At 51.0% G+C, this 24521-nt stretch overlaps 2 protein-coding genes across 6 annotated transcripts in view; one reads left to right on the top strand and one right to left on the bottom strand.

Moving 5' to 3' along the window:
* Positions 1 to 11504, top strand: part of NOC2L (NOC2 like nucleolar associated transcriptional repressor) — a 42449-nt gene extending 30945 nt beyond the window's left edge. Inside the window, exons 17-19 of the mRNA XM_051637207.1 lie at positions 3555 to 3690; positions 8930 to 9073; positions 11030 to 11504. Coding sequence (XP_051493167.1) covers positions 3555 to 3690; positions 8930 to 9073; positions 11030 to 11175 — 426 coding nt within the window. The 3' untranslated portion in view covers positions 11176 to 11504. The remainder of the gene's footprint in view (positions 1 to 3554; positions 3691 to 8929; positions 9074 to 11029) is intronic.
* A 1851-nt stretch (positions 11505 to 13355) lies between these two features.
* SAMD11 (sterile alpha motif domain containing 11) overlaps positions 13356 to 24521 on the bottom strand; it is a 113907-nt gene continuing 102741 nt past the window's right edge. For all 5 annotated transcript variants that reach the window (XM_051637202.1, XM_051637203.1, XM_051637201.1 and 2 more), the window contains 3 exons: positions 21512 to 21636; positions 17108 to 17218; positions 13356 to 14988 (listed from right to left, as the gene is read on the bottom strand). In XM_051637202.1, coding sequence (XP_051493162.1) covers positions 14743 to 14988; positions 17108 to 17218; positions 21512 to 21636 — 482 coding nt within the window. In that variant the 3' untranslated portion in view covers positions 13356 to 14742. The remainder of the gene's footprint in view (positions 14989 to 17107; positions 17219 to 21511; positions 21637 to 24521) is intronic.

The raw sequence follows: 24521 nt of genomic DNA on the forward strand, positions 1-24521 counted from the left end.
TAAAACCTACCTTGGCAAGAAAAGAGGAGAGGGGAGGGTACCTCCTTCTTAGCAAAAGGGGTATCAGAGATGAGTTCTGGGTTGCATTGTCTCATTTCAGCCCTGTGGGGTGGCTGGTTGTGAGGTGCTATCTGGACAGAAGTGCTCAGGCTGCTGTTTCCCACATCTCCTGCCCAAGGAAAGGCTCCTTGGCCACTCCTCGTGGCAGTGCTGCAGAAGGAGGGGGTGGGAGCTGCATTAGGAGGCTGAAGGAAAGCTGTCTGGATGCTAATGCAGTGAAAGTGGCTGAGCTGGGCTCTTGGCCAGGGAGCAGGAAATAGATATAATTGGTGTCTCCAGCGTATGGTGGGGAACAATTAAAATAATCAATGGGACAGGAGGATGATTGGCTCTGAGCCAAGTCCCTGAGCATGGTAGAAGGCCTGGGAGATCCTAGAAATGCTCAGTATTGTATACCAGCCTGAGCTAAGGACAGGAGGCTGCAGTTCCCCTGGGGAAGCCATGCAGAGGGAACAAAAAGCACAGTTGTTCTCTGTGCAAACCCAGCAGGAGAGTGTGGCTTTTGCAGAGACGAAATGAGGTGGGGGGAGATAAGAAAAGAGCAAGAAGTGATGGCTGTGAGGGGGGGCTAAACTCTTGCCCAAAACTGCTGGTGTGATCTCACACTTCCCTGGTACTGCAGCAGCTATTGCAAGGGGAGGGGAAATCAGGCCTCAGTGCAGACAAGACATGTTAAAGATTGGAGAGGAGCTGGAGCTCCTTGGGGTGTCCAGAAGCAGCTGAGGTGGAGAGCTTGAGGGGGGGTTGCAAGGCCCAAGAGAGTGAATTCTGAAACCAGAGGAAGTCAGAAGTGTTGATGAGGTAGAGACTTACTTTCCTTGGAGAAAGTGGGCTAAACAGATAAACTGCAGAGAGAGACAGAGTTTGGGGCTCTCTGAGAGGCCTGTGGCTGCCTGACATCTTTCCTTGGTGAATGGGGCTGTTGTCTCTCTCGGTGGGGACTGCGAGCTTAATGATGCAGCATTGTGAGTCCCAGCAGGAGAGTGAACACCATGAGGCCCATTAGAGCTGGGAAAATCCATGTCCCATTAGCAGCCATTGGGGGGAAAAAATAGTAACAGAAGAAATCAGCCTGGCTCTCAGCTGCTGCGAGCTGCAGCTTGCCTTGGATAACAGCACTGACCCCCTCTGCCCATTCCATTTGCTTTTCCCAATGGTTTGTAATGGGATGGAGACTAATCTGCTTCGTGAGACACAGTAGATTGTAACCCTCTAGCTGGGGATTAAAAGACTGGCCCCCAAATTACCTAATTACTGCTGCTGTGTGATGAACACAGGCTGTCACTGTGAGCTGGGGCTCAGGACCAGGCTCATTCCTGTGCTTTGTGATCACTCCACAGCTAGTGGAGTTTTCTGGGGCCTTTATTTTGAGGTGCTCATCTTGAAAGGCCCTCCTGTGGAGTCTTAGCAAGTTGGAGGTAGCACAACTCAGCATGATTCAACACCAGGTCCTTTTTAATACGCTCACTTTGGGCTCAGGCAGTGTTGGTGTCACCCAAAACTCTGGGCTGCCTCTGGGAATAGGAACTTTTTCCTAGGCAGTATGAAAATATAAAGAAGTCCCAAGTACCAGCTCCCTGCTGTGCATCCCCTGCACAGGATACTGGGGAAATTTTTCACCATGTTGATCTCAGTCTCAGTCTTTTGCTGCCTTGAACTGGAGAAGTTTGGAGAATGGGAGAAGTTTGGAGAACTGGAGGAGACTGATCCACATCATACACCTGAGACATTTTACTCATACACAGCTCCATTTCCACTCCAAACCTATGGAATGATGTGTTCCGTGGAAACATCCCATCCTTAGGATATGTGAGGAGGGAGACTAGGACCTTGGATGATTTTTGCATTTCATTTACTGGTCACTCCAGCAATATATCACTGATACATTTTACCCTTGAGACCTCAGTGTTTTATTTCTGGAGCCTCTCATTGAATCAATATTTCTGGAGCATCTCCCACTGCCTTCCTACTCTCCATAAATGCCAGAACAGATGAGAGGAATGAAGCATGAGCTTGTCTTGTCCACCAGAACTGGTAGGGGCTAAGGAAAATATTGTCACCACAGCAGCACCCCTGCCCCACGATGGAGCACAGCCCCCCTAGGGAAGAGGACAGTCACAGCATGGCATTAATCAGCTGAGGGTGGCCCTTGGCAGTGACTCTGCTGCTCTTGCTTCCCAACTCTGGCATGAGAACATGCTCTTTGGAAAGCCAGTCTCTTCCTGCATCTTCCCAGCACAGAGAAAGCCCTTCAGGGCTCTGCAGGGCTGGTGGCAGGAGAGGCAAAAGGCAGGTGGGAAGATGATTTCATGTGAGGATCCTGCTAAGAGTGGCTGGCGATTTGCTCCCCTCTCCCCTTCTCTGGCCAGCTTCTGACTTTCCATCCTGGTGCTGCAGGTTACTGCAGCTCCCAGAATCAATATTGCCCAGCTGGGGACCATAACCATGGAACAGGCTGGGAGAAATTGCTGGAATTGGCTGCAGGAGCAAACGCATGTCTCTGGTCTCTCCCCCCATCCCTGTTCTCTTTTTCCCCTCTCTGCTCAGAGCTGCTTCTGCCTGAGCTTTGCTGCACTTCCCCCTGGAGGAAGCTGGGGGGAGGGTTGGGGTGGATGTGGCCAGAGGGGACTGTGCTGAGGGGTGGTCTGTGGGGTGGGAGAGAGCAAATGAGTTACTACTAGCAGGGTGAATGTTTCCAAGCAAGCTAATGTGTGCTAATGCCTGAGTGCTTCCCAGGAGCTGTGCAGCCAGGCACAGGCAGCAGGCAGCTGATGTTCAGGGAGCACTTGGGATTTAATTTGCATTCTGATTATCTTTGCCCTGCTGGCCTGAGCCCTTGCAAGTAAATCCTCCCCCTAATCCCCCTCCGGAGAGGTGTAAAGAGCAGTGAGGTGGTGTCAATTGCAAGTACTTAATGGCATTGATATTGGCTATCTGCAGCAGCAAGGCTCTTGGCCCATTGATCTCCAGAAGGGCTGGCAACTGGGGAAGTGGTGGCGCAGAGAGACCTTCAGCATCCTCAGCACCTTGAACTGTGCTGAAATCCACAGCCACAGAGACAGTGCCTCTGCTCTCACTGTCACAGCTCTGGCCTGGCTGGAAATCTGCTCCTTCAGAGGTGACCAGCACAGTCTGACTGTGCTTGGCTGCCCAAGCCCTCAGGCCCTGTGTGGCTTTCAGTCCAGTGACCTAGGACAGCCAGCTTGTGTGGACCTCTTGCATTTTCAGCCATGCTAAGGTACCAGCAGTAGACAGCCCATTAGCAAAAGTAGTTTATTAGGTAAAGATCAATAGAGCAGTGGTGCTTTGCCTGTATCATTCACCCGTGTAACTGACTCACAAATCTCTTGCTCTCCTGGTTGGCACACCTGACTGTTTTTGCCAGTGTGGCTTGTACATACTGGGCAAAGCCAAGTTCCTGTGTTTAAGCTCAGCATTTTATGTTTAAAAGTACAAATTAAGGTTGTTCTTACTGTTTGTTTTGGTTTTTTCAGCTTGAAGATCTGAACTTCCCAGAAATTAAACGTAAGAAGCAAGATGAAAGGAAGGAAGAAGACAAGAAGGAATTCAAGGAACTCTTTGAGCTGGACAGTGATTCTGATGAGGAGAATGTTGGATTCCCTATAAAAGGTATGGGGCTGGGCCTGGACATTCCTCCTTCTTGTCCAGGATTCTGTATGATATGGGTCCATACAGCTCTGCCCTGTGGGGCATGCACACTGGCCATGTTCAGATCAAAGGAGAAGCTGTTCGGGAGAGAGCACGAGGTGATTATGTGTTTTGGAGGCTTTTTTAGGTAGTAGAAGGTAATTTGGAGGCTTTTTTCTCTCTCTCTTTCCTGCTTTGTCATTTCAGCTCATTTTAAAGCCTTAGTCCTGCATTAGTGTATTTCTGTACATGACCTGTGCTCTCTCCTCCCCTTCACACCTTCCTTTTGTCACAGACACTGACCTGGACACCACAGACCCTGCTTTTCAGAGGCTTCCAATTTTTAATTCCCAAAGAGTGTGTTCTCCTTGTGCTCATAACCCTGTGCAGGTTCTGGGCTGAAGTCTCACCTTGGAGAACACCAAAGTGTCTGCTGTCTTTTTGCACTCTGAGGTGGAGGTGCAGAAATCCATGGTTTGTTTCCACACCTCTAAAAGCAGAATAAGGATGATGTCCCACCTGGCAGCACGTTGGGCTTGTGCTGTGTGTGTCATTCCAGACAGGAGCTATCAGAGGGCCTGGCTGCCAGAACAAGGACCTTTGATGGAAGAATGGTTATCCCCTCTTGGCTTCTGCTCCTGATTTATTTATTTTGTAGTGACTGATGTTGCAAACATTCCTGACAAGGCAAGGAAGCCTGGAGCCTCTAGAGAAAAGGGAGTGGTGTCAACTCTCTGGCTGTGACCACGAGGGGGCCACAGTAAATTGTGGAACCTGCCTGAGAAGTTCACCACCTAGTTTGAGGAAAAACTTTGATGTTCTTTTTTGTAATTTGGAATATCACAGGTTTTCTGAATGCATTGTCCTTCATTTGGTAGGGTGACTTGCAGGAATGCAGAGTTCTCTTGCTTGGAGGTTTAATTTGATGAAGTCTGTTGTGCACATGAGGATAGATCTTGAGACCACAGGACCTCTGAGCACTGTCTGCCTCACAGGCATCTGTGAGGCAGGAGGAAGAAAAACTCTTGGAAAACTCTTGTTTGATGGCTTGAGGTTGAAGTCAGTGGATTTTTGTGGGTAGGAGAGCAAAAGTGACTGACCAAGGCACTGAAAGATCAGTGTGACATCCAGATGATTTGCTGAGATATATCCTGGAGATCTGGGGTTGTCCTGCCTGCCCTGTGAGTCAATTCCTTGGAAGCATCCTGATGGCTTCTACGAAGGCAATGATAAATGCAGGTCAGAAGGCAGCTTGCTGGGAGCCAGGGGAACCTGGGATCTCTTCCTGTGCTGCCCAGGAACTGGCTTGGGAGGTTTCGTGGACTGGTGGATATTGTGAAGAGAGTGCAAATGAGGACTCGGGTCCTCGTGGTATCAAAGGCTCTCCCTGCTCTGCTTGTGTCAGTCCCACAGCTGCTGTATCTGGTCACTCAGTGTCCCTCAGCACTGCAGGGCCAGAAATGGGGTCTTGCCTTCCAGCATTTCTGGGTCAGATGCCTCTCCATAGACTTTGTTCCTAGTAGGGTGTTTTCTGGAGAGAGGGAGCAGATGAGCCCTTCTGACACAACTGACACACTTATTTACAGACATGGGCAGGAGGAGATGAAGCTGGTGGGCTACACCCTCCCTGCTCTGGGAATAGAAGCAAGAGCATGGTTTGGGAATGCCAAGGCTGATGTAGGGAAAGATTAGGAAGCTCACTGGAAGGGTCAACCATCCCAGAGATGTCCCTGCTCTCCTCATCAGCAAGGCTTGGCAGCAGCACCCAGAACTGTTCAGAGTTCTTAGGGGAAAGAGCCAGTTCCAGAGTACTGGGGACATGTTGGTCTCTGCAATGAAGGGGGAGGAGGGGAAGGACTTCTGGAAAGGAAGGGATTCCCTGCCAGAAAAGTCCTAGCTAGATAGTTGAAGTGGTTTCTTGCTGTAACTTATCTTCTTATGCAACCCCTTAGTTAAATCTGTCAGGATGGTTGCTCTGGTCTGGAAAACTCCTCCTGATGATTACTACATAAAAGTCTGGATTTTAGAACCTGCTGCTGGTGCAGCATGATTGTGGCTTTCTGGTGGGATTCTGGAGGAGTGAAAATGGCTCCCATCTCTCCCCAGCCCCAGCGTTTGGCTTGGCAGAACTGTTCCTGTGTTGACAGGACATTCCTGTTCCCATCAGTAGTTGTTTTGGCCTGTCAAATCCCAGACAAAATTCACAAGAGTGGAAAACTGCCTGCTAAAAGCCAGGAAATCATCTGTTTTCTGTGATTTAGCTGCTGTTTAAAGCCCCCCCATACCTTTTCTTTTTCTTTAAAATAAGGATTGAATCAGTGAAATGTTGATTTCAGTTCACAATGTCTTTGATCTCTCTGGAAGATCTGGTAGGCCTGGAGAGCAGCTAGAGTTCTTGGGTTAACTATTGCTAGCCAGAACATCTTGCTCAGTAACTCACCTCTTTGTATTTCTCAGAGCAGAGCAAACTTCTGAAGAGCTCCTTCCAGTCCCAGGCAGGGAGTGAAGGGCACAGTTTTCCCAAACGAAGAGGGGAACTCCCTGTTCTCCCAGTTTGCCATTAGTCAGATCAATTGGTGGGGGGTGCTGGGCAGGAGCAGTCCCTGCTCAGACAGTCTGCATGAAAAATCTAAGCGTAATAATTGAGACAGGAGAGGGAGGGATGTCTTAGCACAGTTGGAGTGGGGTTTGGGGCAGGAATTTGAGCCCAGGTGTCAGGGTCCCAGCCTGGTGGGCCCTGGTGGCTGTTCCTGGTTGTTTTGGTCTCTGCTTGGCAGTGGTGCAGCCACACCAGGGGAGGAGTTGCAAGCAGGGTATTGTTGGTGCAGCAGTCGTGGCTGCCCAGGAAAAGGAAGGGGAGTGATGAACTTGCCATTTTTTTTTTTTTGATCTTGTGGATCTAAGGGGAGATTCCCCCTGCCTTGTGCAGGCAGAGCTGGAAGCTGCCTGCTCATTTCAGCAGGGTTGCACACCAAAGGGGCAGGAAAGGTGGGGAACTCCATCACATCGAGACAAGCTGCCCTCTGGAATGGAGAGAGCATTTGGTGGCAGGAGAGAGGGTCCCTTGCTTGGGTTTCTGCAAGGTCTGAAGAGGAGAGAGAAACACATTTACACATTTCAGGAACCCCCGAGCAGGCAAGGGTGGAAAAAGCCAGGAGATGGGGAGGAAAGAGGGTGGATTTGATCAGTCTGTGTATCGCTGGTGGGGGTGGGGAAGTTCATGTGTTTCTCTCATTTACCAGCTGACAGATCTCTGGGAGGAAAGAGCTGCTCCTGGAAATTATTAATGGCTTAGAAAGAGGTGCTGGGCTGGCTCCTCATGAGGCAATTAAAGGCAAGAAGGGAGGGTGGCTGTGGCCTCTCCTGAGCCTGGCTGGAAGGAGGGATCTGTCCACGTGAGGTGTTGGTTGGGCCTCTAATGAACTCAAACAAGTTCCTTCATTTTCCCCTCACATAATCATATTACATCAATTTAATGCCAGAGTGGTGGGGGCCAGGGCTGTGGAAGGAGAGGTCAGATATTTTCATTTCCTAGCAGAATAATCATGGTCCTTCCCATGGCAAAATTCCTGGTGGGGGCTGACAGCTTGGGGAACTAGAGACAGAATGAGGAGGAAGAGGGAAGAAGCACTGTTTAACCAGGGCACCCTGGGCATTGTCTTCTGAGTCTTGCTGACCCACTCCTGCCTCAGGAGATGGAAGCTTGAGTTCTGCCTGAGTACATTGTAGGGATGGACTGAGCTTATTGGAGGGGAGGAGGAGGCTGGAAAAGGTCAGTAAATTCCCCTTAGTAGCACAAAGGAATGACCTGAGGGCCTGATACCCAGTTCCTGCCCACAGATGGTTTCCCTGCATCCTCTCAGATGAGCTGGTGGCCAGATCTGTTGGTGCTTTTGCTGGTGCTGGTTGATGGATGAGCACGTGCCCCTCTCAGCTGTCTCCTGAGCTGCTCAGGTGCCCATCACTAAGCCATGGTGTGAGCAGCCCTGCCATCCATCTCCTGCAGAGCAGGTGTCCCAGGGAGCTCCCTCCATCAGAGGTAGCTTCCCATCCCTGCGGGCTGTGGCAGAGGCTGTGAGCTGGCAGGGCTGACAGATGGGGGTGCAAGCAGAGGGAGCTGGGAATGCAGCAGCCAGCTTATTAATGGCTCTGTATCCAGTTCAGTGAGTAACACAGGGCAGCGGCTGAGCAGGGAGGATGGGGCAAGAATGAGATGCCACCGTGGGGCCCAAGAATCACAACATGCAAAAGATGTACAGGCAGTTCCCAAGCAGAGACTGGAGTGTGAATAACTGGCTGCTGCAGCAGTTCTGTAAGCACAGGAGGCAGCCTGCAGCTCTGAGCTGGGCTTAGCTCGGGGGTGGTGGCTGCAAGGGTGCAAGAAGCAGCTGGTTCTTCTGATCCCTCCATGCTGAATTTGTACCCTGTCATTTAAATGCCTGGTGTCTCAGGGTGTCTGGAGGAGAGGCAGAGGGGAGAAGCACTCTTCCACTCAAGTGAATTCAACATCAGTAAAAGAAGTCTAGTTGCAGAGGCTCAAAGGCTGATGATTTTTGCACAGGCCAAGCACCCAGAGTTCCTTAATTCTTTCTCCCCAGCTCCCTTGGACCTGGCTGGCTACCTGCAGCAGTGTCTGTTCTTAGACCTTTCTGTTGTGACAAACGGGGAATAAAGCTTAAGAGAGGCTTACAAGGATGCCCTGAACCAGGGAGCTTACCCCTTTTCTTTACGTAGGACCATGGAGGGTGGGTACATGCAGGCACTGCTTCTCAGTGGAACCAGCCCTTCTCTGGTCTCAGCTTTGTGACTTACTTCTTCTCCTTTCTCATGTCTGTTCAGTAATTCCATTTGTTCTTATTTTGTTTTTCTGTCTGCCTTCCTCTCCTAGCTTCCCTGTCTCTCTGAGTAGGGCAGACAGTTTGGTATCTTCATGATGGACACTTGGGTGCTCCATAAATACCAGATTGCAGCAAATCCTGGGATTTAGCAGTGAAATGCTGCTGTGGACTTCTGAGGTGACTTCTGAGACTCTGTGTCCTGGCCTCTGAAATGAAATGCATCTTTCTCTGCGCCCCTGGTGCAAAGGGACGTGGCTTTTGGAGAAGTTTTCCCCATCAGTATGTGTATGACTGTTGGGATGGTGGCACTTTACCCTTTGCATGTCCTGCCTGTGTGTGTGCTGCTCTTTTTGGTGCCATTTACATAGGACAAATCCTTGCAGGTAAAGGCAAAGCCAAGCGGGCGTCGGACGACAGTTCCGAAGCAAGCAGCAAGGAGTATGGTGAGGATGATGATGATGAAGAAGAAGGAAAGTATGAAATCGAGGAGGACGAGGAAGAATTGGAAGAAGACAGCGACTCGGATGGTGAGTAGTGCAGCTGGGCAAAGGGGAAGGGAATTCTTGACAGAATTGAAGGTTCTTTTGCATTCTGGGGGCTCCCCTACAGAGGAACTGTCTCTCTTCTTGCTCTGCTGCTGCTCGGAGCTGCAGGGTGTCAGGAGGGACTTTTACACACACACACACCCTGGGCAGGGAGGCCTGGCAAGTTCTGAGTTCACAGTGAGGAGAGGGAAAGGGTTAAGGTCTTTGCAGGCCTCGCTCTAACAAGCCACCAGTCCCTTTCATCTCTTTTTCAGGGGCCTCCTGCAGAGAGGCTCAAACAAACTCTTGAAGTACAGCCCACCCCACCAGGGTACAGAAACCTTGCTGCAAGGCTCTCCACTGGTCACACAGGCATGGGGCTGTGGAGGGAGCACTTCACTGCTCAGCTCAGCACTGCCTGGGGTGTGGGGGTAACCCTTTAGCTGCTGCTCCTCGACAGCTCCTGCCAGGGTGGAACTGATAGGAAATAAGGACACTGGACCAGGCTGCCCAGGGAGGTGGTGGAGTCACCATTCCTGGGTGTGTTTGTCATTTGGTTGTGGTGTTGGTGGAGATGGTTTAGGGGAGAACTTTGTAGAGTAGGGATGATGGTTGGACTTGGTGATCCCGAGGGGCTTTTCCAACCTGAATGGTTCTATGATTCTATGAAATCTTGTCCAAGTCCTGTGTTTGGGGTTTCTGCACCAAAGCAGTGCTGTTTGCCAGTGTGTGTGCAGACCCTGCTAGAGCCACTGGCCTGGCCCTGTGCTTGTCCTGAGCCCTTGTACCAGTTTGTAGCTGCTGCCCAGAGACAGACCAGTGGGGGAAGCAAGGGAGGTGAGTGTCAGCAGGAGAGGCCGTTCCCAAACAGCACCTGCCTGGCTGCTGGGAGAGCTGCCAGCTCTGACCCAGGGGCTCTGCAGCACCCCAGGGGCTCTGCAGGACCCCAGGTGCTGCTCTGCAGCTGAGGTGAGAGTATCTCCCCCTTGAGCCCCTTGCTCAGCCCTCAGAGAGCTACTCACTCCTACAGGACCCCCTGCCAGGGGTTCCTCTGCTGGGTTTTGTGCCACTTCCTTGGGCCTTTGTCAGACAGGGCTGAAGCTGTGCACCTCATTGTGCCACTGGGGGTGATGGGGGTGGTGGGGAACAGCCACAAAGGCTCCTGTTCAGGCTTTCTTTACTGGTTTGGAGAGCAGGAAGGGGGAAAGAGTCCAAGTGAGAGCAAAACCAGCCTGGTGGAGCATGGCAGGTGGCTGTGGCTCGGCGTGCACACCTGGGCGCCAAGACTAGTTGGTATTTGGTGCATGTTCTGACAATGCTGTGAAAAGCAGGAGTGTTTTCCCTCTCTGCCTCCTGAAGTGCTCAGACAAGCTGAGGAAAAGCACCTCAGTGTGTGTCTGGGGGAGCAGGAGCTCTGACACTTTCTTCCTTCAGGCATAACAGCAGCTCCCTGCACTTGGGCCTGTAGGAGGGCAGGAGCCACAAGAGTCTCCTGGTGTAGAGGGGGGACAGGCAGGCCTGGGGGCTCAAACCACATGTGGTGGGTAAGACTCTGGGATTGGGGACACTCGTGCTCCCCACGATTAAGATACATGAAGCCAGGAGGGAGCTTGGGGCTAGTTTTGCATCTGGGCATCTTGCAGGGCAGCTCCTCACCAGCAGCTCGTGCTGCCCAGCCTGGCAGCTGCGGTGGGGCTGTGGGGCCTGGCTCCTGCCCCCCAGTTCTGCCTTGTGTTTCTGCACAGCAGAGGGTTGGGGGCTCCTCTTTTATCACCCCGAGTGCTTCAGCACCAGCGCTGCACCCAGTGCCCTGCAGCACTCCTGCTGCTGCCGGGGAGCTGCAGCGGGGCCAAGAAATTAACGAGTGTCTGGGATTAATTAGCAACGAGTTGCCTCGACTCGCCTCACTCTCTCTCCCAGTAAAGCAGGATTTACACCTCTCCCCCTTCCCACCCGCAGAGGAAGGCCAGGAAGCCCCGCAGCTTTCCCAGGGGGCACAGAAGAAGAGGCCCTGTCTCCGTGGGCTGACACGTGCTGACCTGGACCAGCTCGCCCAAGGGGAGGAGGACGTTGTGGAGGACTTGACCTTCTCAGATGAGGACTGAGCACCTCACAGACACCTCCCCTGCAGGCTGATCCCTTCCCATGGATCACCTTGGATCACCCAGCCCTCGGCACTTGCAGCTGGGTCTCAGAGGTGGTAAGAGCTGGGGAGCACGGTGGGTGGGAGGCCACCCCAGGTGCCACCAAGGACTCTTTCTCAGTGACACAGCAGAGGTTACACTGGGACTTATGCACCTCTTTTTTTTTTTCTTTTTTTTTTTTAATACAAGTTTTTTTGGTAAACAGTAACATTGTGGTCAAGTCAAAGCCAGTAAAACTGCTCAGCATAGGTAATAAAAAGTCCTCATTAAAAAATCTGCTGCTTTAAATAGCCCAGGGTTCAGTTTCAGTGCCTGTTGGCTCCTGAGTGAGCTGACTCTGAGGGACAGGACACGTTCCTTTGTCTAAGGGTCCTGCTGTCTGTTCAGCCAACCACCCTGTATTTTGCTCTGGGGCCCTCACCAACCCCTCCCTTTTGCTAAGAAGTTCTCAAGGATTGGATGGAGTGTGAGAGCTGGGCATCCTCACTGCAACCAGACACCTTCAGCAGCAACACCAGCAGCAGCTCAGGCAAGTTCCACCAAGCTGGCTGTAGGGAGGCTGAAGAAGTTTAACTTCAAGTAAGTGCCTTAGAATATGGCAAGGAGGCTGGGGAGGAGGTGGGAGGCTGTGCAGGCAGGCAGGAATAATTAGAGGCAAAACTGATAATGTAGGAGCCCTGCTTTCCTGGTGGGATGGCTGTTGGATTTGCACAGGACACATTTGCTTAGCAAAAAGGAAGGGACAAGTCTTGAGCCCGTGCATTGGAGCAGACCTGTTGTTATCCTAAAATGTGACATCACCTCTTTGTAGGACCAGTCCTGGCTGCTGGTGGTGACCCCATCTGGGTCAAAAGCCATCACTGGGGTGGCTTCGAGGTGCTGTGTGGGAGGGCAGCTTGTAGCTCCAGGTGGGTGTGATCTGCTGGGAAGGGATCAACTGGGTGTCTGTCTTGAGATCACTGTTTGTTTACAGGACTGGCAGTTAGGAAATATTTCTTTGGAAAATAAACTGGAAATCAAGGGTGTTTGCTGGGAGAGGCAGGAGAAGGTAAAAGTATTTTTAGGGTGTACCTGACAGGAACACTCCTGACCATTAACTGTACCTGTCAGGAGCACTGTTATTGGCCAATGCAGATTCTGGGACAAGAAGGTAAGAGGGCTTGGGCTAAATATGATCTTTATTCTTCTCTGCCACCCTTCAGTGAGGTCAGGAGGGTCTGTCAGCACCAGGGGTGGCCAACCTGCCTGCAGAGACATGGTCATCTCTGCTTTCTGCACTGCTACATGTTCCTCTCCAGGCATCCTACCTGCACATCACAAGAGCACAAGATGCTTTTCATTATTTAAAAAAATAATAATAATAATACCCCACCTTTTCCTTTTCAAGTTGTTTTCATGGAGCCAGAAGAACCACGGCTCAGTAACAGCAACACTGCCTTGATTGCAGCTCCAAACACCAGTGCACTGTAGCCTGGCTGGTGGGTTCCTCTCACCCACCTAAGTGGTAAAGAGGTAATTCTGCTGCTCCCCTGCTCCCAGCATCAGCCCTGCACAGGTAATTCCTGCTGTAGTACAGCTTTGTGGGGTGTTTGCTTCATTCCCACTTCATGATGGCTTTCTGGAGCTTAGCAGCAGAAATAGGTAGAGAGAGGGTTCCTTCTTCCCAGCTGCAGGACTTAGACTTTCCCTTCCTACCAGATGTCCACCACCCCATCAGGAGGGAAGAAAAAACCTCAGAAATTAATAATTTGGGTTTTATTATTATCATCATCATCACTGTTGTAATTATAACTTATAGCCCACTCTGAGGGGGGGCAAAGCACCTGCTGCTTCATGAGGGGTTCAGGGGTGCTGAGGTTCTCACACCTGGTGATCCCCGTGTCTGCAGCAGGACTGAAAAGGTGAGACTTGTCAGGCCCCAAAACTCTTAAGTAGAAAGTTTTTTACTTACCTTTTTTTTCCAAAAACAGAAAGAGCCTTTTTATTTTGCTGTGACCCAGCCCCCCAGCTTGGGTTTTGTACCAGAAAGGCAGCAGCTCCAGGACAGCAGGTGAGGCAAAGGCCCCAGCGCACCCCAGGAAAGAAAGGAGACTCCGGGCAAATAAGCACCAGCTGAGGCAGCTAGTGTTACCATTTGTAAATTAAGTGTTTTTTCTTTTTTATTTAGATTGCTGGAAAGCATTTTTTTTTATCGTGATGTGATGGATAATGACTTTTTTTTCTTTTTTTTTACAATATAAAGAAGCTAATGTACCACCAAGCTAGTCTGTAAGAAAAACGGCAGCACGTGCAACGTTTAACCAAAAAAAAAGGGGGGGGTGGAGGGGGGGGAGAGAGAGAGAAAAGTACCACATGTGATTGTTGTTCACAACTGTACAAGTCACAGGAGGTCACCCCCAGGAGTTACCATCTTGTTCACAGTAGTAAAAAAAAAAACTCTACCCATTGTTTTTAGCCTGAATCCCCCAGGATCCCTCCCCCTCCTCTGGGAACGCACAGGTCTCATGGTCCACAGCAGGCCAGAATGTGCAACTACATCCACCTCCGAAACGGATTAAAAACAACCCTACAAACAAAAAATAAATCACAAACCACCCACCTCCCAACTGTAGAAATGAGCCTGTTGTACACATGGAGGAGGGAAGGGGAGGTCGGCCACACTGGAGTGAGCCCTGTGACCCTGCCGCCCGTGCACACGCCTTTATTCTGCTCTTTAAAACAAAATGTAATGGAAAAAACCAAACGAAATCAACCAGCTCTGCAGGGCTGGAGCCTGGACAGAGCCCATCCTGTGTGTGCTGCAGGGGACAAGGGGCCAGGCCCTGGGGACAGCACCGAGCTGCCCGTACCGCCCGCTCGCAGGTAAACATGGACCCGAAGTTGCCTTTTTATTATTATTATTCTTTTTTTTTTTTTTTTTAAATCTTTTTCTTCTTTTTGTCTGTCTTTGGTATTGTTTTTAAAAGTCGCTAGAGATGCATAGACACCTGAATGAGGAACTGAGTACAGTCTCCAGGGAGGAGGAGCTATTTGGGAAGGTTGTTTTCATTTGTTTTGATGGGTTTTTGCTCAGGGGTGCCAAGTACCATGGGGAGGAGCAGAGCCCCTGCCCCTTCCCTGCTTGGAGTCATGCCCAGAAGTTCCTGAAAGCCAGGATTTCTTTGAAGGCAAAGAAATGTGGTCATTCCTTCTCCATGGCTCTCCAAGGAGGGCCGGGAATGCTGCTGCCACCCTCCATTTTCTTTCTCTTCACTCGCGTTGTCTCAGGACGTCTTTGGATAGTTTGTCTTTCCTTCCCTTTTTTTTTTTTTTTTTTTACAGTTTCTTTTAAAAAACTTCTGTGGCGCCGTTGGGTTTTGGTTTTTCAACAAAAAAAAAAAAGCAAATGCATCCAAAAGAAGAAGAATGAAACCCCTCCCTTCCTCACTCCTGCGGCTGCGGGAGGCTCTGCTGGTCTCTCCAAAGGCCGTTCCCTTCCGCGCGTCCGCCTGGCCCCAGTCCCAGAAAGCTCAGGAGGTGTCCTGCAGGTTAGGATGGAGGTTTGGGGGTGTCACTGATGCCCGTGAGGAGGGAAGAGTTCCCGTTCTCCTGCTTGGGGGAGGCGCGGCTGGTGGGCAGGGCGCTGCTGAACGGGGAGGCCACGCTGCCGGTGGAGGAAGGACGCAGCTCGGCCGGGGGCAGCTCCCGCTCCGGGGGCCGCAGGCCGGGAGGCTGCAGGGGGAAGGCCATGGGGAAACCTGCCATGTAGAGAACTCTGCCCACTCTCTTGGCGACCTATTCAAAAGGTTAAAAAAAAGAGAGAGATGCTGGAGCGAAAGGGATGAGGATGTGCACAAAGCCACCGGCGCTGTTTTCTTGCCCGCAGCCCAGGTTCTTGTGCGCCAAGTGAAAAAGCAGATAGAGGAGCAACCATCCCCAGGCCACCAAAAACAAAGCCCGTGGTGACTTACCAGAGGATAGCAGGCAAGGATTCCTCCTTGCCTTTCTCCTAGAGGAAGTGCTCCCTAAATCCAAGCTCCCTGGCTGGACAATCTGCTAAAGCTCTCCTGCTAACCCAGCCTAGGTGCTGTGCAGCAGGACCCTACACCAGCTCCACTGCTGAGGAGCAGGAGCTGCTCTTAACAGGAGGGGTGAGGGAGGAAATAAACTTGTGGCTACAGGGGGCTGTTACCGTAAGTACAGGAAACTGAAAGGCTGCTGCAGCACTGAGGCCAAGTCCTGAAGCAGGTCTGGCCTCCCAGCAAGGCCAACGGCCCCAAAGCTCCCCAGCACCGCGGCAGCTGGTTCCCATTTCAGGCTGAACAAACCCACAGACAACTGCAGCATTATTCTGTGAGCAACATCAGGGCTTTGCTCCCCACTTACACCCCCTCCCCAACCATGGCTTATTATAGAACTATTGATTAACTCAAAGCAGGGGTTTTTGCTTTCAGCCCATACCTCATACTCCCTCTCCCCCTCAAATCCAAGCTCAGAATGGCTGAGCTATTTTGGCATTCTGTTTTTTTTTTAAGAAACATAAGAGTTTTATTTCCTACCAAATTGACCCACAGGGAACAATTGCCCACAGAACCTTTTTATTAGGCCCCTCATAAACAGTGAGGGCTGTAAGGAAAGCAGTAAAGTTGCTCTTATTGTTTTACCATAACAAATGTATGGCTGTGGGTTGGGGAACCTACCCCAGCAGTGACTGACTGTGCACATGCACGTTACTGTCATCAGCATTTGCATGACACAACCCCCCAGGGAATACAGCAGAACAGCCTGTTCTTGGCATGTGTCAGAAGCTGTTTTCTGATCATTAAATGGCGGGGGGGGGGCCCCCAACAACCTCGTGGAGATGTTGAGTTTTTAAGTCCAAACAAGAAGGGGGGGGGGGGGGGGGGGGGGGGGGGGGGGGGGAGGTGAAGGTGACTGAAATGGAAGCCACCATGACTTCCAGGTAGAGAAGAGCAAAGCCACGTTGGGAACACAGATCTCCAAAGAGAGAGACTTGGGAGTCAAGTTTTTGAGGGGAAAAAAAGGTGTTTTGAGAAGACACATCATTCTAAGGGCACAACAGCAAACCAGGCTGTTGAGGAGAAAACAGTGTCAAGAAAGAACCTGAGTAAATCAGGAGACAAAATTTCTACTTCCAGTGAAAATAGAATGGGGGGGGGGGGAGGGGCAGCACAGCCCATCAGCAAGAACAGACAGCTATGACTAGCAAGAGAGAAACTGTTGGAAAAGTCTGTTACTAGCACAGCAGAGAACGGGAAGAGCTGGTCCATTACTCACTGGGGAGGGAAAGTCAACAGCTGATGCTGCGTTAAATGCATTTGTACTTCAGGCCTCACTAAAAGAGCCAACTAGTTACAAAGACAACAGCAAAAGGACTTGTTTCCAGTCTAGAACAACAACACAACTGGTTCCCAAGATGGCTTTGCCCAGTCATCTAGGTACTTTGGAATTACTGTTTTCATGTTCGACTGATTTGAAACCATCTACCTTGCCTCACCTGTTTACAGCTTTTCTTCTTTCGTTGGTAGTTGTAGGAACAGCCTGTGTCTTTTCTAGCAGGAGCTGGTCCATTTTAGGAGTTTCCTGCTGGATCCCTGTCATCCCCCCCCCCCATCACGTGTCCTGAACTATTGCTTCTGCCCTTGCACACCAAAAACACAGTGTTTTCTTCCTGCAGGAGTCAGGTGACTGGCTCCAGATGAGGGTACACAACACTCTGGAGGACAAATCAAGCTTTCTTGAAACCAGAATTACAAATAAATAAATAAACAAACAAACAAACAAACAATTATTACTTACTAAATTCTATTCAATACACCTGGTCTAGTGACAGCCCTGTTCCAGCCTAGGGATCACTTCCCAGGATTCCACTTATCCTAAATTGTCCTCCTACCTGTGACCTTATCTTCAGTGCTGGCCCGAGCTTCAGCCCCATGTTGTTCAGTAAGTGCTCTTCTGTCAGGAGGGGCAGGGTCTCCCCATCAATCGCCTGCTCTCGGAATACCTGGAAGGAACCAGAACACAGGTCCAGGCTTGGAGATGCCAGTGACACCCTTGATGTGCTCACCTTGCTGCTGCACAGACAGGGGCCCACCTTGAGAGGCATAAACCATCCTGCATCCACAGCCAGGAGCCAACACGTAACAGGAGACACATGGGGATGTGAGTGAGGCCAGTTTAGATAAAGCAATACATTTATTTCCCTTTTTTTGGTTTGTTTTTTCTCTTTAATGTTAGTGTGGGGGTGAAACTTTTTCTCTGGGGAACCTCTCCAGGTTGGGCAACCTGAACACCTGACCTCAGTGACCTGAGTGAGAGGGTGGATTTGAGAAAGAAAAGTCACATGCCCAGGAACCCCACCCCAACTCCAAAAGGGGCAGAAGACAGGAGAAAAGGCTCTAAATTTTGGTAAATCCTAGGTCACTCACACTTGTGTGGATATTTGGGAAAAACTGATCCAACAGACTTGCCAAAGAGTGAGGCAAATGCAATTGAAAAGGAGGAACTCTCTAGTTCATGCGCTTCCTTCTCAAAGCTGCTCATTTCCCAAACAGTCTCCAGGCAAAATACACAAAGAGCTCTGGGCAGCTCGTTCTGCAGGTTAGAGGGATTCATCTGAAACACTCAGTTGTGCACTTTGTTTTTTCCTCTCCTCCTTTGCCTGCTGGAGGATTACGACCATTCCTAGACCACACCAGCAGCCTGGAACCCACCACCATCCTGCTGTTTGAGCCCCAGCTGGGATCCAGCAGGATGAGCCCTCCCAATGGGCTGTTTGAGCACCAGGCCTTTGCTTTCCCCCAACACTTGCAGCAACACAGACTAGTAAATATTGCAGTGAACTCCTGCAGTGCCACTGTAAGGACTGAGGTTTCCAGTGGTGCCACTAACCATGGCACGATCCTGCTGGGTCCTGCCTTGGCCTCTCAGCCAGTTCCTGTGCACAAAACAGGCCCTTGTCCCTCTCCCTGTTCACTGAGTGAAGCAGAACCTGGGGATGGGCACACATACAGAAATGACAGCAGAGATGCCACTGTCATAAAATGGCAGTTTCCTGTGGTCACACCCTAATACACCCAGCCATGCAAAACGACACCATTTCACCACATTCTTTAGGACAGAAAGAAAAACAACTGGTTTGCCTCTATTTATTTCAAATTACAGAGTCATGCAAGAGTTTTCCACCTAGTATCTACCATGCTACAAAGGTTAAGATCTGGATACGTGGTCTTATTGCTCCATTCTTCATCACAGAGCAGGGCTGTACTTACACCAGCCTCCCCTGGGTGTTTACTCAGGACATACAGGTTTGATACCTTAAGAGTAAACTGCCATCATTTGGGAATTTCACCAGCAGGTTCCCCCTTGGTTCTGGGGGTGGCTGTCAGATCTTTGCTTTTCCTTACCAAACCACACATCCACTCTACAGCATTTTCACACTCATGCTGGATGCTCACCCAAATGAACTGTCCGTGGGGCCTGATCCTGCTCTCTGTCCATGCAGCAGCTTGTGCACAGGATTCTTAGCACTGAACACTGGCAAGGGACAGGGGGGCTCAGTTTCCTCTAACGGCCTCTTTTTGAGCTCAGAGCCATCCCCTTGGAGCCTGGCTAGGGCTGCTAGAGCCAAGGCAGCTGAGCTGCTGCAAGGGATTTTTACTGCTGGACTCCATCAGCAAAGCTGCTCATGACTGCAGCACATGTTTCTGCTCTTTGACCTAGGGAAACTTACTATACCAATTTCTTTTCCTTCCTCTGGAGCCGATGTGGCCGGAAGCCAAAAAGCCTCCCTTTGCTGGGCACTAAAACCATCCACAAAGAGCCTTAAAGCTTGAGAAAAGCATCTCCCTTGGGTGTCCCACAGGCCTGGGTCCACTGCAGGGACAAAGCTGAATATTGTCAAGGGCTGAAATGGGGAGTGGAAGCTTTTGTTTCTGCTAAAGTCTTCTTGTTTGTCTGAAACATGTTTCTAAATGCACAGCACACCACCAAACTCTTGCTGGCTTTTCCTGGCAGGAAAAGCCTGCCGACCAGTGCCAGACCTCCCCAGCAGCTGCGGTTTTGGAGAACACAGACAGCTCTGCAGTTTGGAGCCGTGGAGCTGGGTCACCCTTGAACACTGGCATTTTCACACAGTAAAAAACCTGTTAAGTGTGTAACCGGAGGGCTTAAAAACACACCATCCCTCAAGGCAGGCACCCCCTACATAATGCAACAGGAGGCTGTTTACAGCAGCTCCCATTATCGTAAAACATTTTGTTTGCAATGCACTGAGAAGATTGCTGACCCTTTGTCTCAGAGAGCTATCGATTTCTTCCCCACTGGTAAACCAGGAGCTGGCATGGAAGGTGTAAATGGCTGGTCCTTCTGCGAGGTGGCTGTGTTAACGATTTCTGCACATTTCCTACTGGCCTAATTCGGAAGGTTCCAGGCAGCTCTGATCTTCATTCTCCAGCTCAGGAATGCAGACAAACTGCAATGCTACCAGTGCAAGAGCAGGCTGGTTGGGGTGGGGGGGAGCAGAGAACCTGAGTAGCTCTGGATTTTTGTTTTAGAGCCTTTTGTTCGAGATCTCTTCAACAGATAGTGCACCCCTTGCAGACCTGCTGCTTCCCCCTCCCATCAATGCCCATCCATCCCCCAGCTTTTGTTAATCAGTGCCCTACCTCCCTCTGTCCACTACCAGAAACAGACCTTTCTCCCTGTCACACACCCAGTCACCCTGATTCCACTCCCAAATCTCTGTCATTCCTCCTGGAGAACATGATATGTACCCCACCTTCCTAACAAACATTCTCCTTCCTAAATACAGTCTCTCCCACACATACAACGGCTGTTTGCTCCAACAAAGCACTGGTTTTACTGGTGGTTTTAACAAGCATGTTGTGATGGGATTAAAACATCATGGTTAGGGGGCAAGGAAGGACAGACTTGGGGTTGAAAGCACAATATCCCATCACCTGAGCAAGGGGAAGGTGTGGTGCAATTCCAGGTTTCCATAAAGCAAAGCCTGACTCCCAGCTTCCCTCTGGGGGATGCAAAAGCCCTCACCTTCCCCCAGTGGCACACTACCAAACCAGTGTAACCTCCAGGGACTCACTGGCCCCAGCAGCAGTGGGGTGCTCAGCTTTACTCTTCCCAAAATGGCTGGGGGCAGGAAAGAGTTCTGGGAGAAGGACACCTGCCTAACACAATGAACAGAGAGAGAGACAGCAAGGGCCTGAGAGAGGAAGGAGGCAGATTTTTAGAAATCCACTTTCAGCCAGGCTGGATGCCCAAGCACAGCTTTTCACTCCCCAGCTGTCAGTCAGGGAAGCTCTGCTCTTGAAGCAGCATGTCCGGAAAGCTCAATTCCCACTATCCTTCCTCCCTTCCAAGACCTCTTCTCAGCCTAGTATGTCTCTCTGCTCAAAGGCTGGATTGTCCTGAACTTTGGCCCTTTGCCTCTCTATCTGCTGCTCGCAGTCCCTCCCGTCCAAGCACCCTGTATCCTCTTCACAAGGCTGCCCCAGACAGCTCAGGAATCCGTGCCTGCGCAGTCGGGGCGCTCTCTCAATGGGGCATTTGTGACGGGCTCCAGCAGATGCAGAAGCCAAAAACACAGGGTTGTTTTTTGTATTGCACCTCACGACCTCCCACTGAGCAGGCTTTATAAGCACCTCTTACCAATGGATGTGTCAGCTCTGCTATAACGAGCTTAAAAATCAGTCACCATCACTCTACAGGGTAAGCATGGAGGTTACTGGGGCCCTCTGCAGGGAGGGGCTCTCACAGCCCTGCTCTGCCCCCAGGACAATGCAGCACCTCCTGCCAGGCTGGCTGGTAGCATGAGCTGCCCACCCCAATCCAGAGATTACCTGACAGCCCATCCCTCACTACAGCTGCTCCACACAAAGCCACCACTGTGTTCAGCAACAGAGCACAGGGCAGCTTCTAAAAGCATGAGCTAGGCAGTAAGAGGTAAGTGACACTAAGAGCCACTAACCATAATCAATGCTGCAACTCAGATATTCATTCCTAACCTTGGCCCGACTCCCATCCTGTCCCACTGGACTCTCTCCTTATAGCCATCCATCTGCAAGGCCCATCACACACCACCTCAGGGTCTCCACTGGCAGCAAGCAGCTATTTAGCAAAAAAACAAAAAAGCTTCAGGCCCTGCAGGGCTCTGAGATATCCCTTCTCCTAGGATGGACAGTACAAGTATAACAGGCACAGATGGGAGGAAGAGAACAGGGGTTTGTTTGCAGGGAGGACACTCCTCCCATGATGGTCTTGAGGCTGTGAAGGGATTTACCTGAGTGTACTCGGTGCAGCCAGACAAGTTGGACACGAAGCTGCAGACATCCTCCACCGTCCATTTGCTGATGTCTTCCAGCGCTGGGCTTTCCTCGCCATCCAGAAACAGACCTCCCATGGTGCCTGGATTGTTTGGAGTTGGGGGGGGGGGAGGAGGAAGGAGGGGGAGGAGAAAGAAACATAAATCATTAAAATCCCACATGGACAACAACTAGCCTGCAATCTGAATATTTTTCTCTAGCCACACATTCATCTTTAATGACCTGTCAATTAAAGCACTGGGCAGGGTCAATTCATAGGCCTCTTCCTCCTGGAGGTCCCCAGCTTAGAAAGGGGGGCAGGGGAGAGGAAAAATCCGAGCTAATGCATTTCATGTGTTTAATGTTCTTCAGCTGTAGGGAAGAACTAGGGGGAGGGGAGAGAAAAGAAGAAACCCTGAAGGAGTATTTCTCCACATGCACCGCAAAGCGGAAAAGTCTGCCTGCCCTGTGGGCTTCTTTCCCCCAACCCTTCTCCTGGCTACGTGCTCCGAATGATAAGGGGCCCCAGCAGCTCTCCCTGGTGGCCTCTGCCTTGCTGGAGCGTGAATCACTGGAGAACATCTTTCTCTTTTTCAAAGTGTTCATTTTCAATCCACCCCAGCCTGAAAATATCCATCGGATGGGTTTGCTCCAACAGAGCCACCACCTCGGAGAGCACTGCCCTTGCTCTGCCGCAGGAGCCGGGCACCTCTGCCTGCCCCGTGTGCAGGGTGAGAGGGCAACCCCTGCCAGCCCTCACCACACTCTGCAGACAGACAGACAGCACAGCTCTGCAGACAGACAGCACAGCTCAGCTCCAGCCCGTATGTCAATTCTCCGCAACGCAACAGTGGTTCAGGTCCCAGCCCTGTCAGCACAGGCGAAGGTGATGGGCTCCAAAAGGGCAGAGGAGCCCCCCTGGGGCTGGTGCCTGACAGCACAGGACATGCACATGGGGAGGGAACCCAACTGGAGCCCAAGGAGGAGCTGGAGGAGAGGCACTGAGAATCAGAAATGGCAAGAGAAATGCCAGCCAGGTAACTTGTAGCTACTCTAGTGTGTAAAAGGAAAAAACACAGAAACAAGTTAGGAAAAAACTTAGTTCCAGAAAACGCCACTTCAGGAAAAACAAAGTATTATTAGCACTGGTAACCTGTGGAACTCACTGCTGCATGACAGCACTGAGACCCAGAGCTCAAGAGGACATTTACAGGGACATGAACACCCATGATTATAGAGGGTAGAGAAACAGTTTATGAGGGGTATAAACCATTATGCATCGGGGCACGAAGCAATGAATCACCAGGAAAAATATTTCTCCCAGGGGTCTATCATGACAAAATGATCTGTTCTGTGGGCTTGAGGCTTTTCTCTGAGGCACCTGATCAGCACCACTGGGGCAACCCCTTGCTGTGACTTCTCTGCTCCCATCCACAGCAGGTCAGGTAGCACTTCTGCAAGTAATGACAAGATCAAGTGGGATGCAGCACAAGCACGGTGGGAAGGACAAGCCCAGAGGAGGAGTGGCCAGTTCCCTGGGGAACGAGCCAGGCCAGAGGCACAGAGCAAGTCAACAGCAAAGCCACACACTGAGTCTCCACTAACTAGTTGGCAAAGCCACTAGCACGGTCCAAGGTTACAGGAAAAGGACAGGATTTACAGAGGAAGTTATCATGCCAATAAGATGCTTTTAAAACAACAGCCATCTGCACAAGCAGCAGTCAGACACTATGTAATCATTTCCACTACATTTCCGCTCCCAACTTCCCGCTTCCCTTCCCAGCCTCACCCTGTGCTTAGGGCCACAGGCAGCACTGCCCATCTGCAGCCCACACACCCTCTGGTCTGCTCATGTCCACGTCCCCGTGCAGCAGCGGGACCAGGGCCACTGGCCTCCCACGGCAGGGCCATGGCTCTCCTGGCACACACCACCCACTGCAAACAGACCAGTGCCCACTGCAGGGCCATGGCTCTCTGGCACACACCACCCACTGCAAACAGACCAGTGCCAGCTCCAGATGCAGAGCATCTTGGCTGGAGCCACTGGGACAGAGACAGGAGCCCTTCAATGCCTGCTGCCCCTGCCAGCTCTCCCTGTCCTTCCAGACTAGGGACAGGGCTGTCCCTCTCTCCCTATGCCTCATGGACTCGGGCACACCTTTGCAGGTCCCTTTGCCAGCACTTCTTACCAGCCCGAGATCCTCAGGGCTCTCACTATGGACAACAACCAGACTTTTCTCACCCCCTTCATATCCCTGGTCTCCACCACAACCTTCCTTCTTGCCAGCACAGTGTGCAAGTACCAGGTTTGCAAGGTGCTCTGCTGTCTGCTCCCCAGGACAGCCTTGCCTGGCATGGAGAGCTTGTCCCCTGCCTCACCACCCCATGCCTTGCTGGAGGCCAGGCAGCTCCTCACTCCCCTCACACCCCTGCTTCTTCCAGCTAGAAAACGCTTCAAACACTTTTGTGTGCCTGATAAAAGCTGCAGAGAAAACAACCAGCTTTGCTGTGAGCTGGGCACCTGTCCGTGTGGGAGATGGAGACAGAGGCCACTGCCAAGGAGCCAGCCATCACTTCCCTTCCCCTCACCACCCCCAGCTACCAGACAGACAGATGGACACGAGCCCTCATTCTCATTCCTACTGCGTTCCATTTTCCAGGAGACAAACTCCCAGCTGCTTACGTTAAAACTCACAAAACACCCAAGTGGCCGAGGGCCTTTTTTCCCTTTTTTTTTTTTTTTTTTTTTTTTGGCTGTTTCAGAGAAGGGTTTTTCTTTCTTGGGGTGGGGGATAATTCTCTTTCTCCTTTTTGGAAGAGTGGCTTGGTAAATAGAGGAAGTTAAATTGAACTCAATTATTCCAGGCACAGTCAATGCTCGGGCGAGACACCTCCATCTGCAGCCAGAGCAAGCGTCTCTGAGGGGATCTGACTGTAACAGCCAACTGCTTTAAAATTAGGTACTTCCTTATTCCAAAAGCAAGCCAA

The sequence above is a fragment of the Apus apus genome, chromosome 20 (assembly GCF_020740795.1).
Source record: "Apus apus isolate bApuApu2 chromosome 20, bApuApu2.pri.cur, whole genome shotgun sequence".
Lineage (NCBI taxonomy): Eukaryota > Metazoa > Chordata > Aves > Apodiformes > Apodidae > Apus > Apus apus.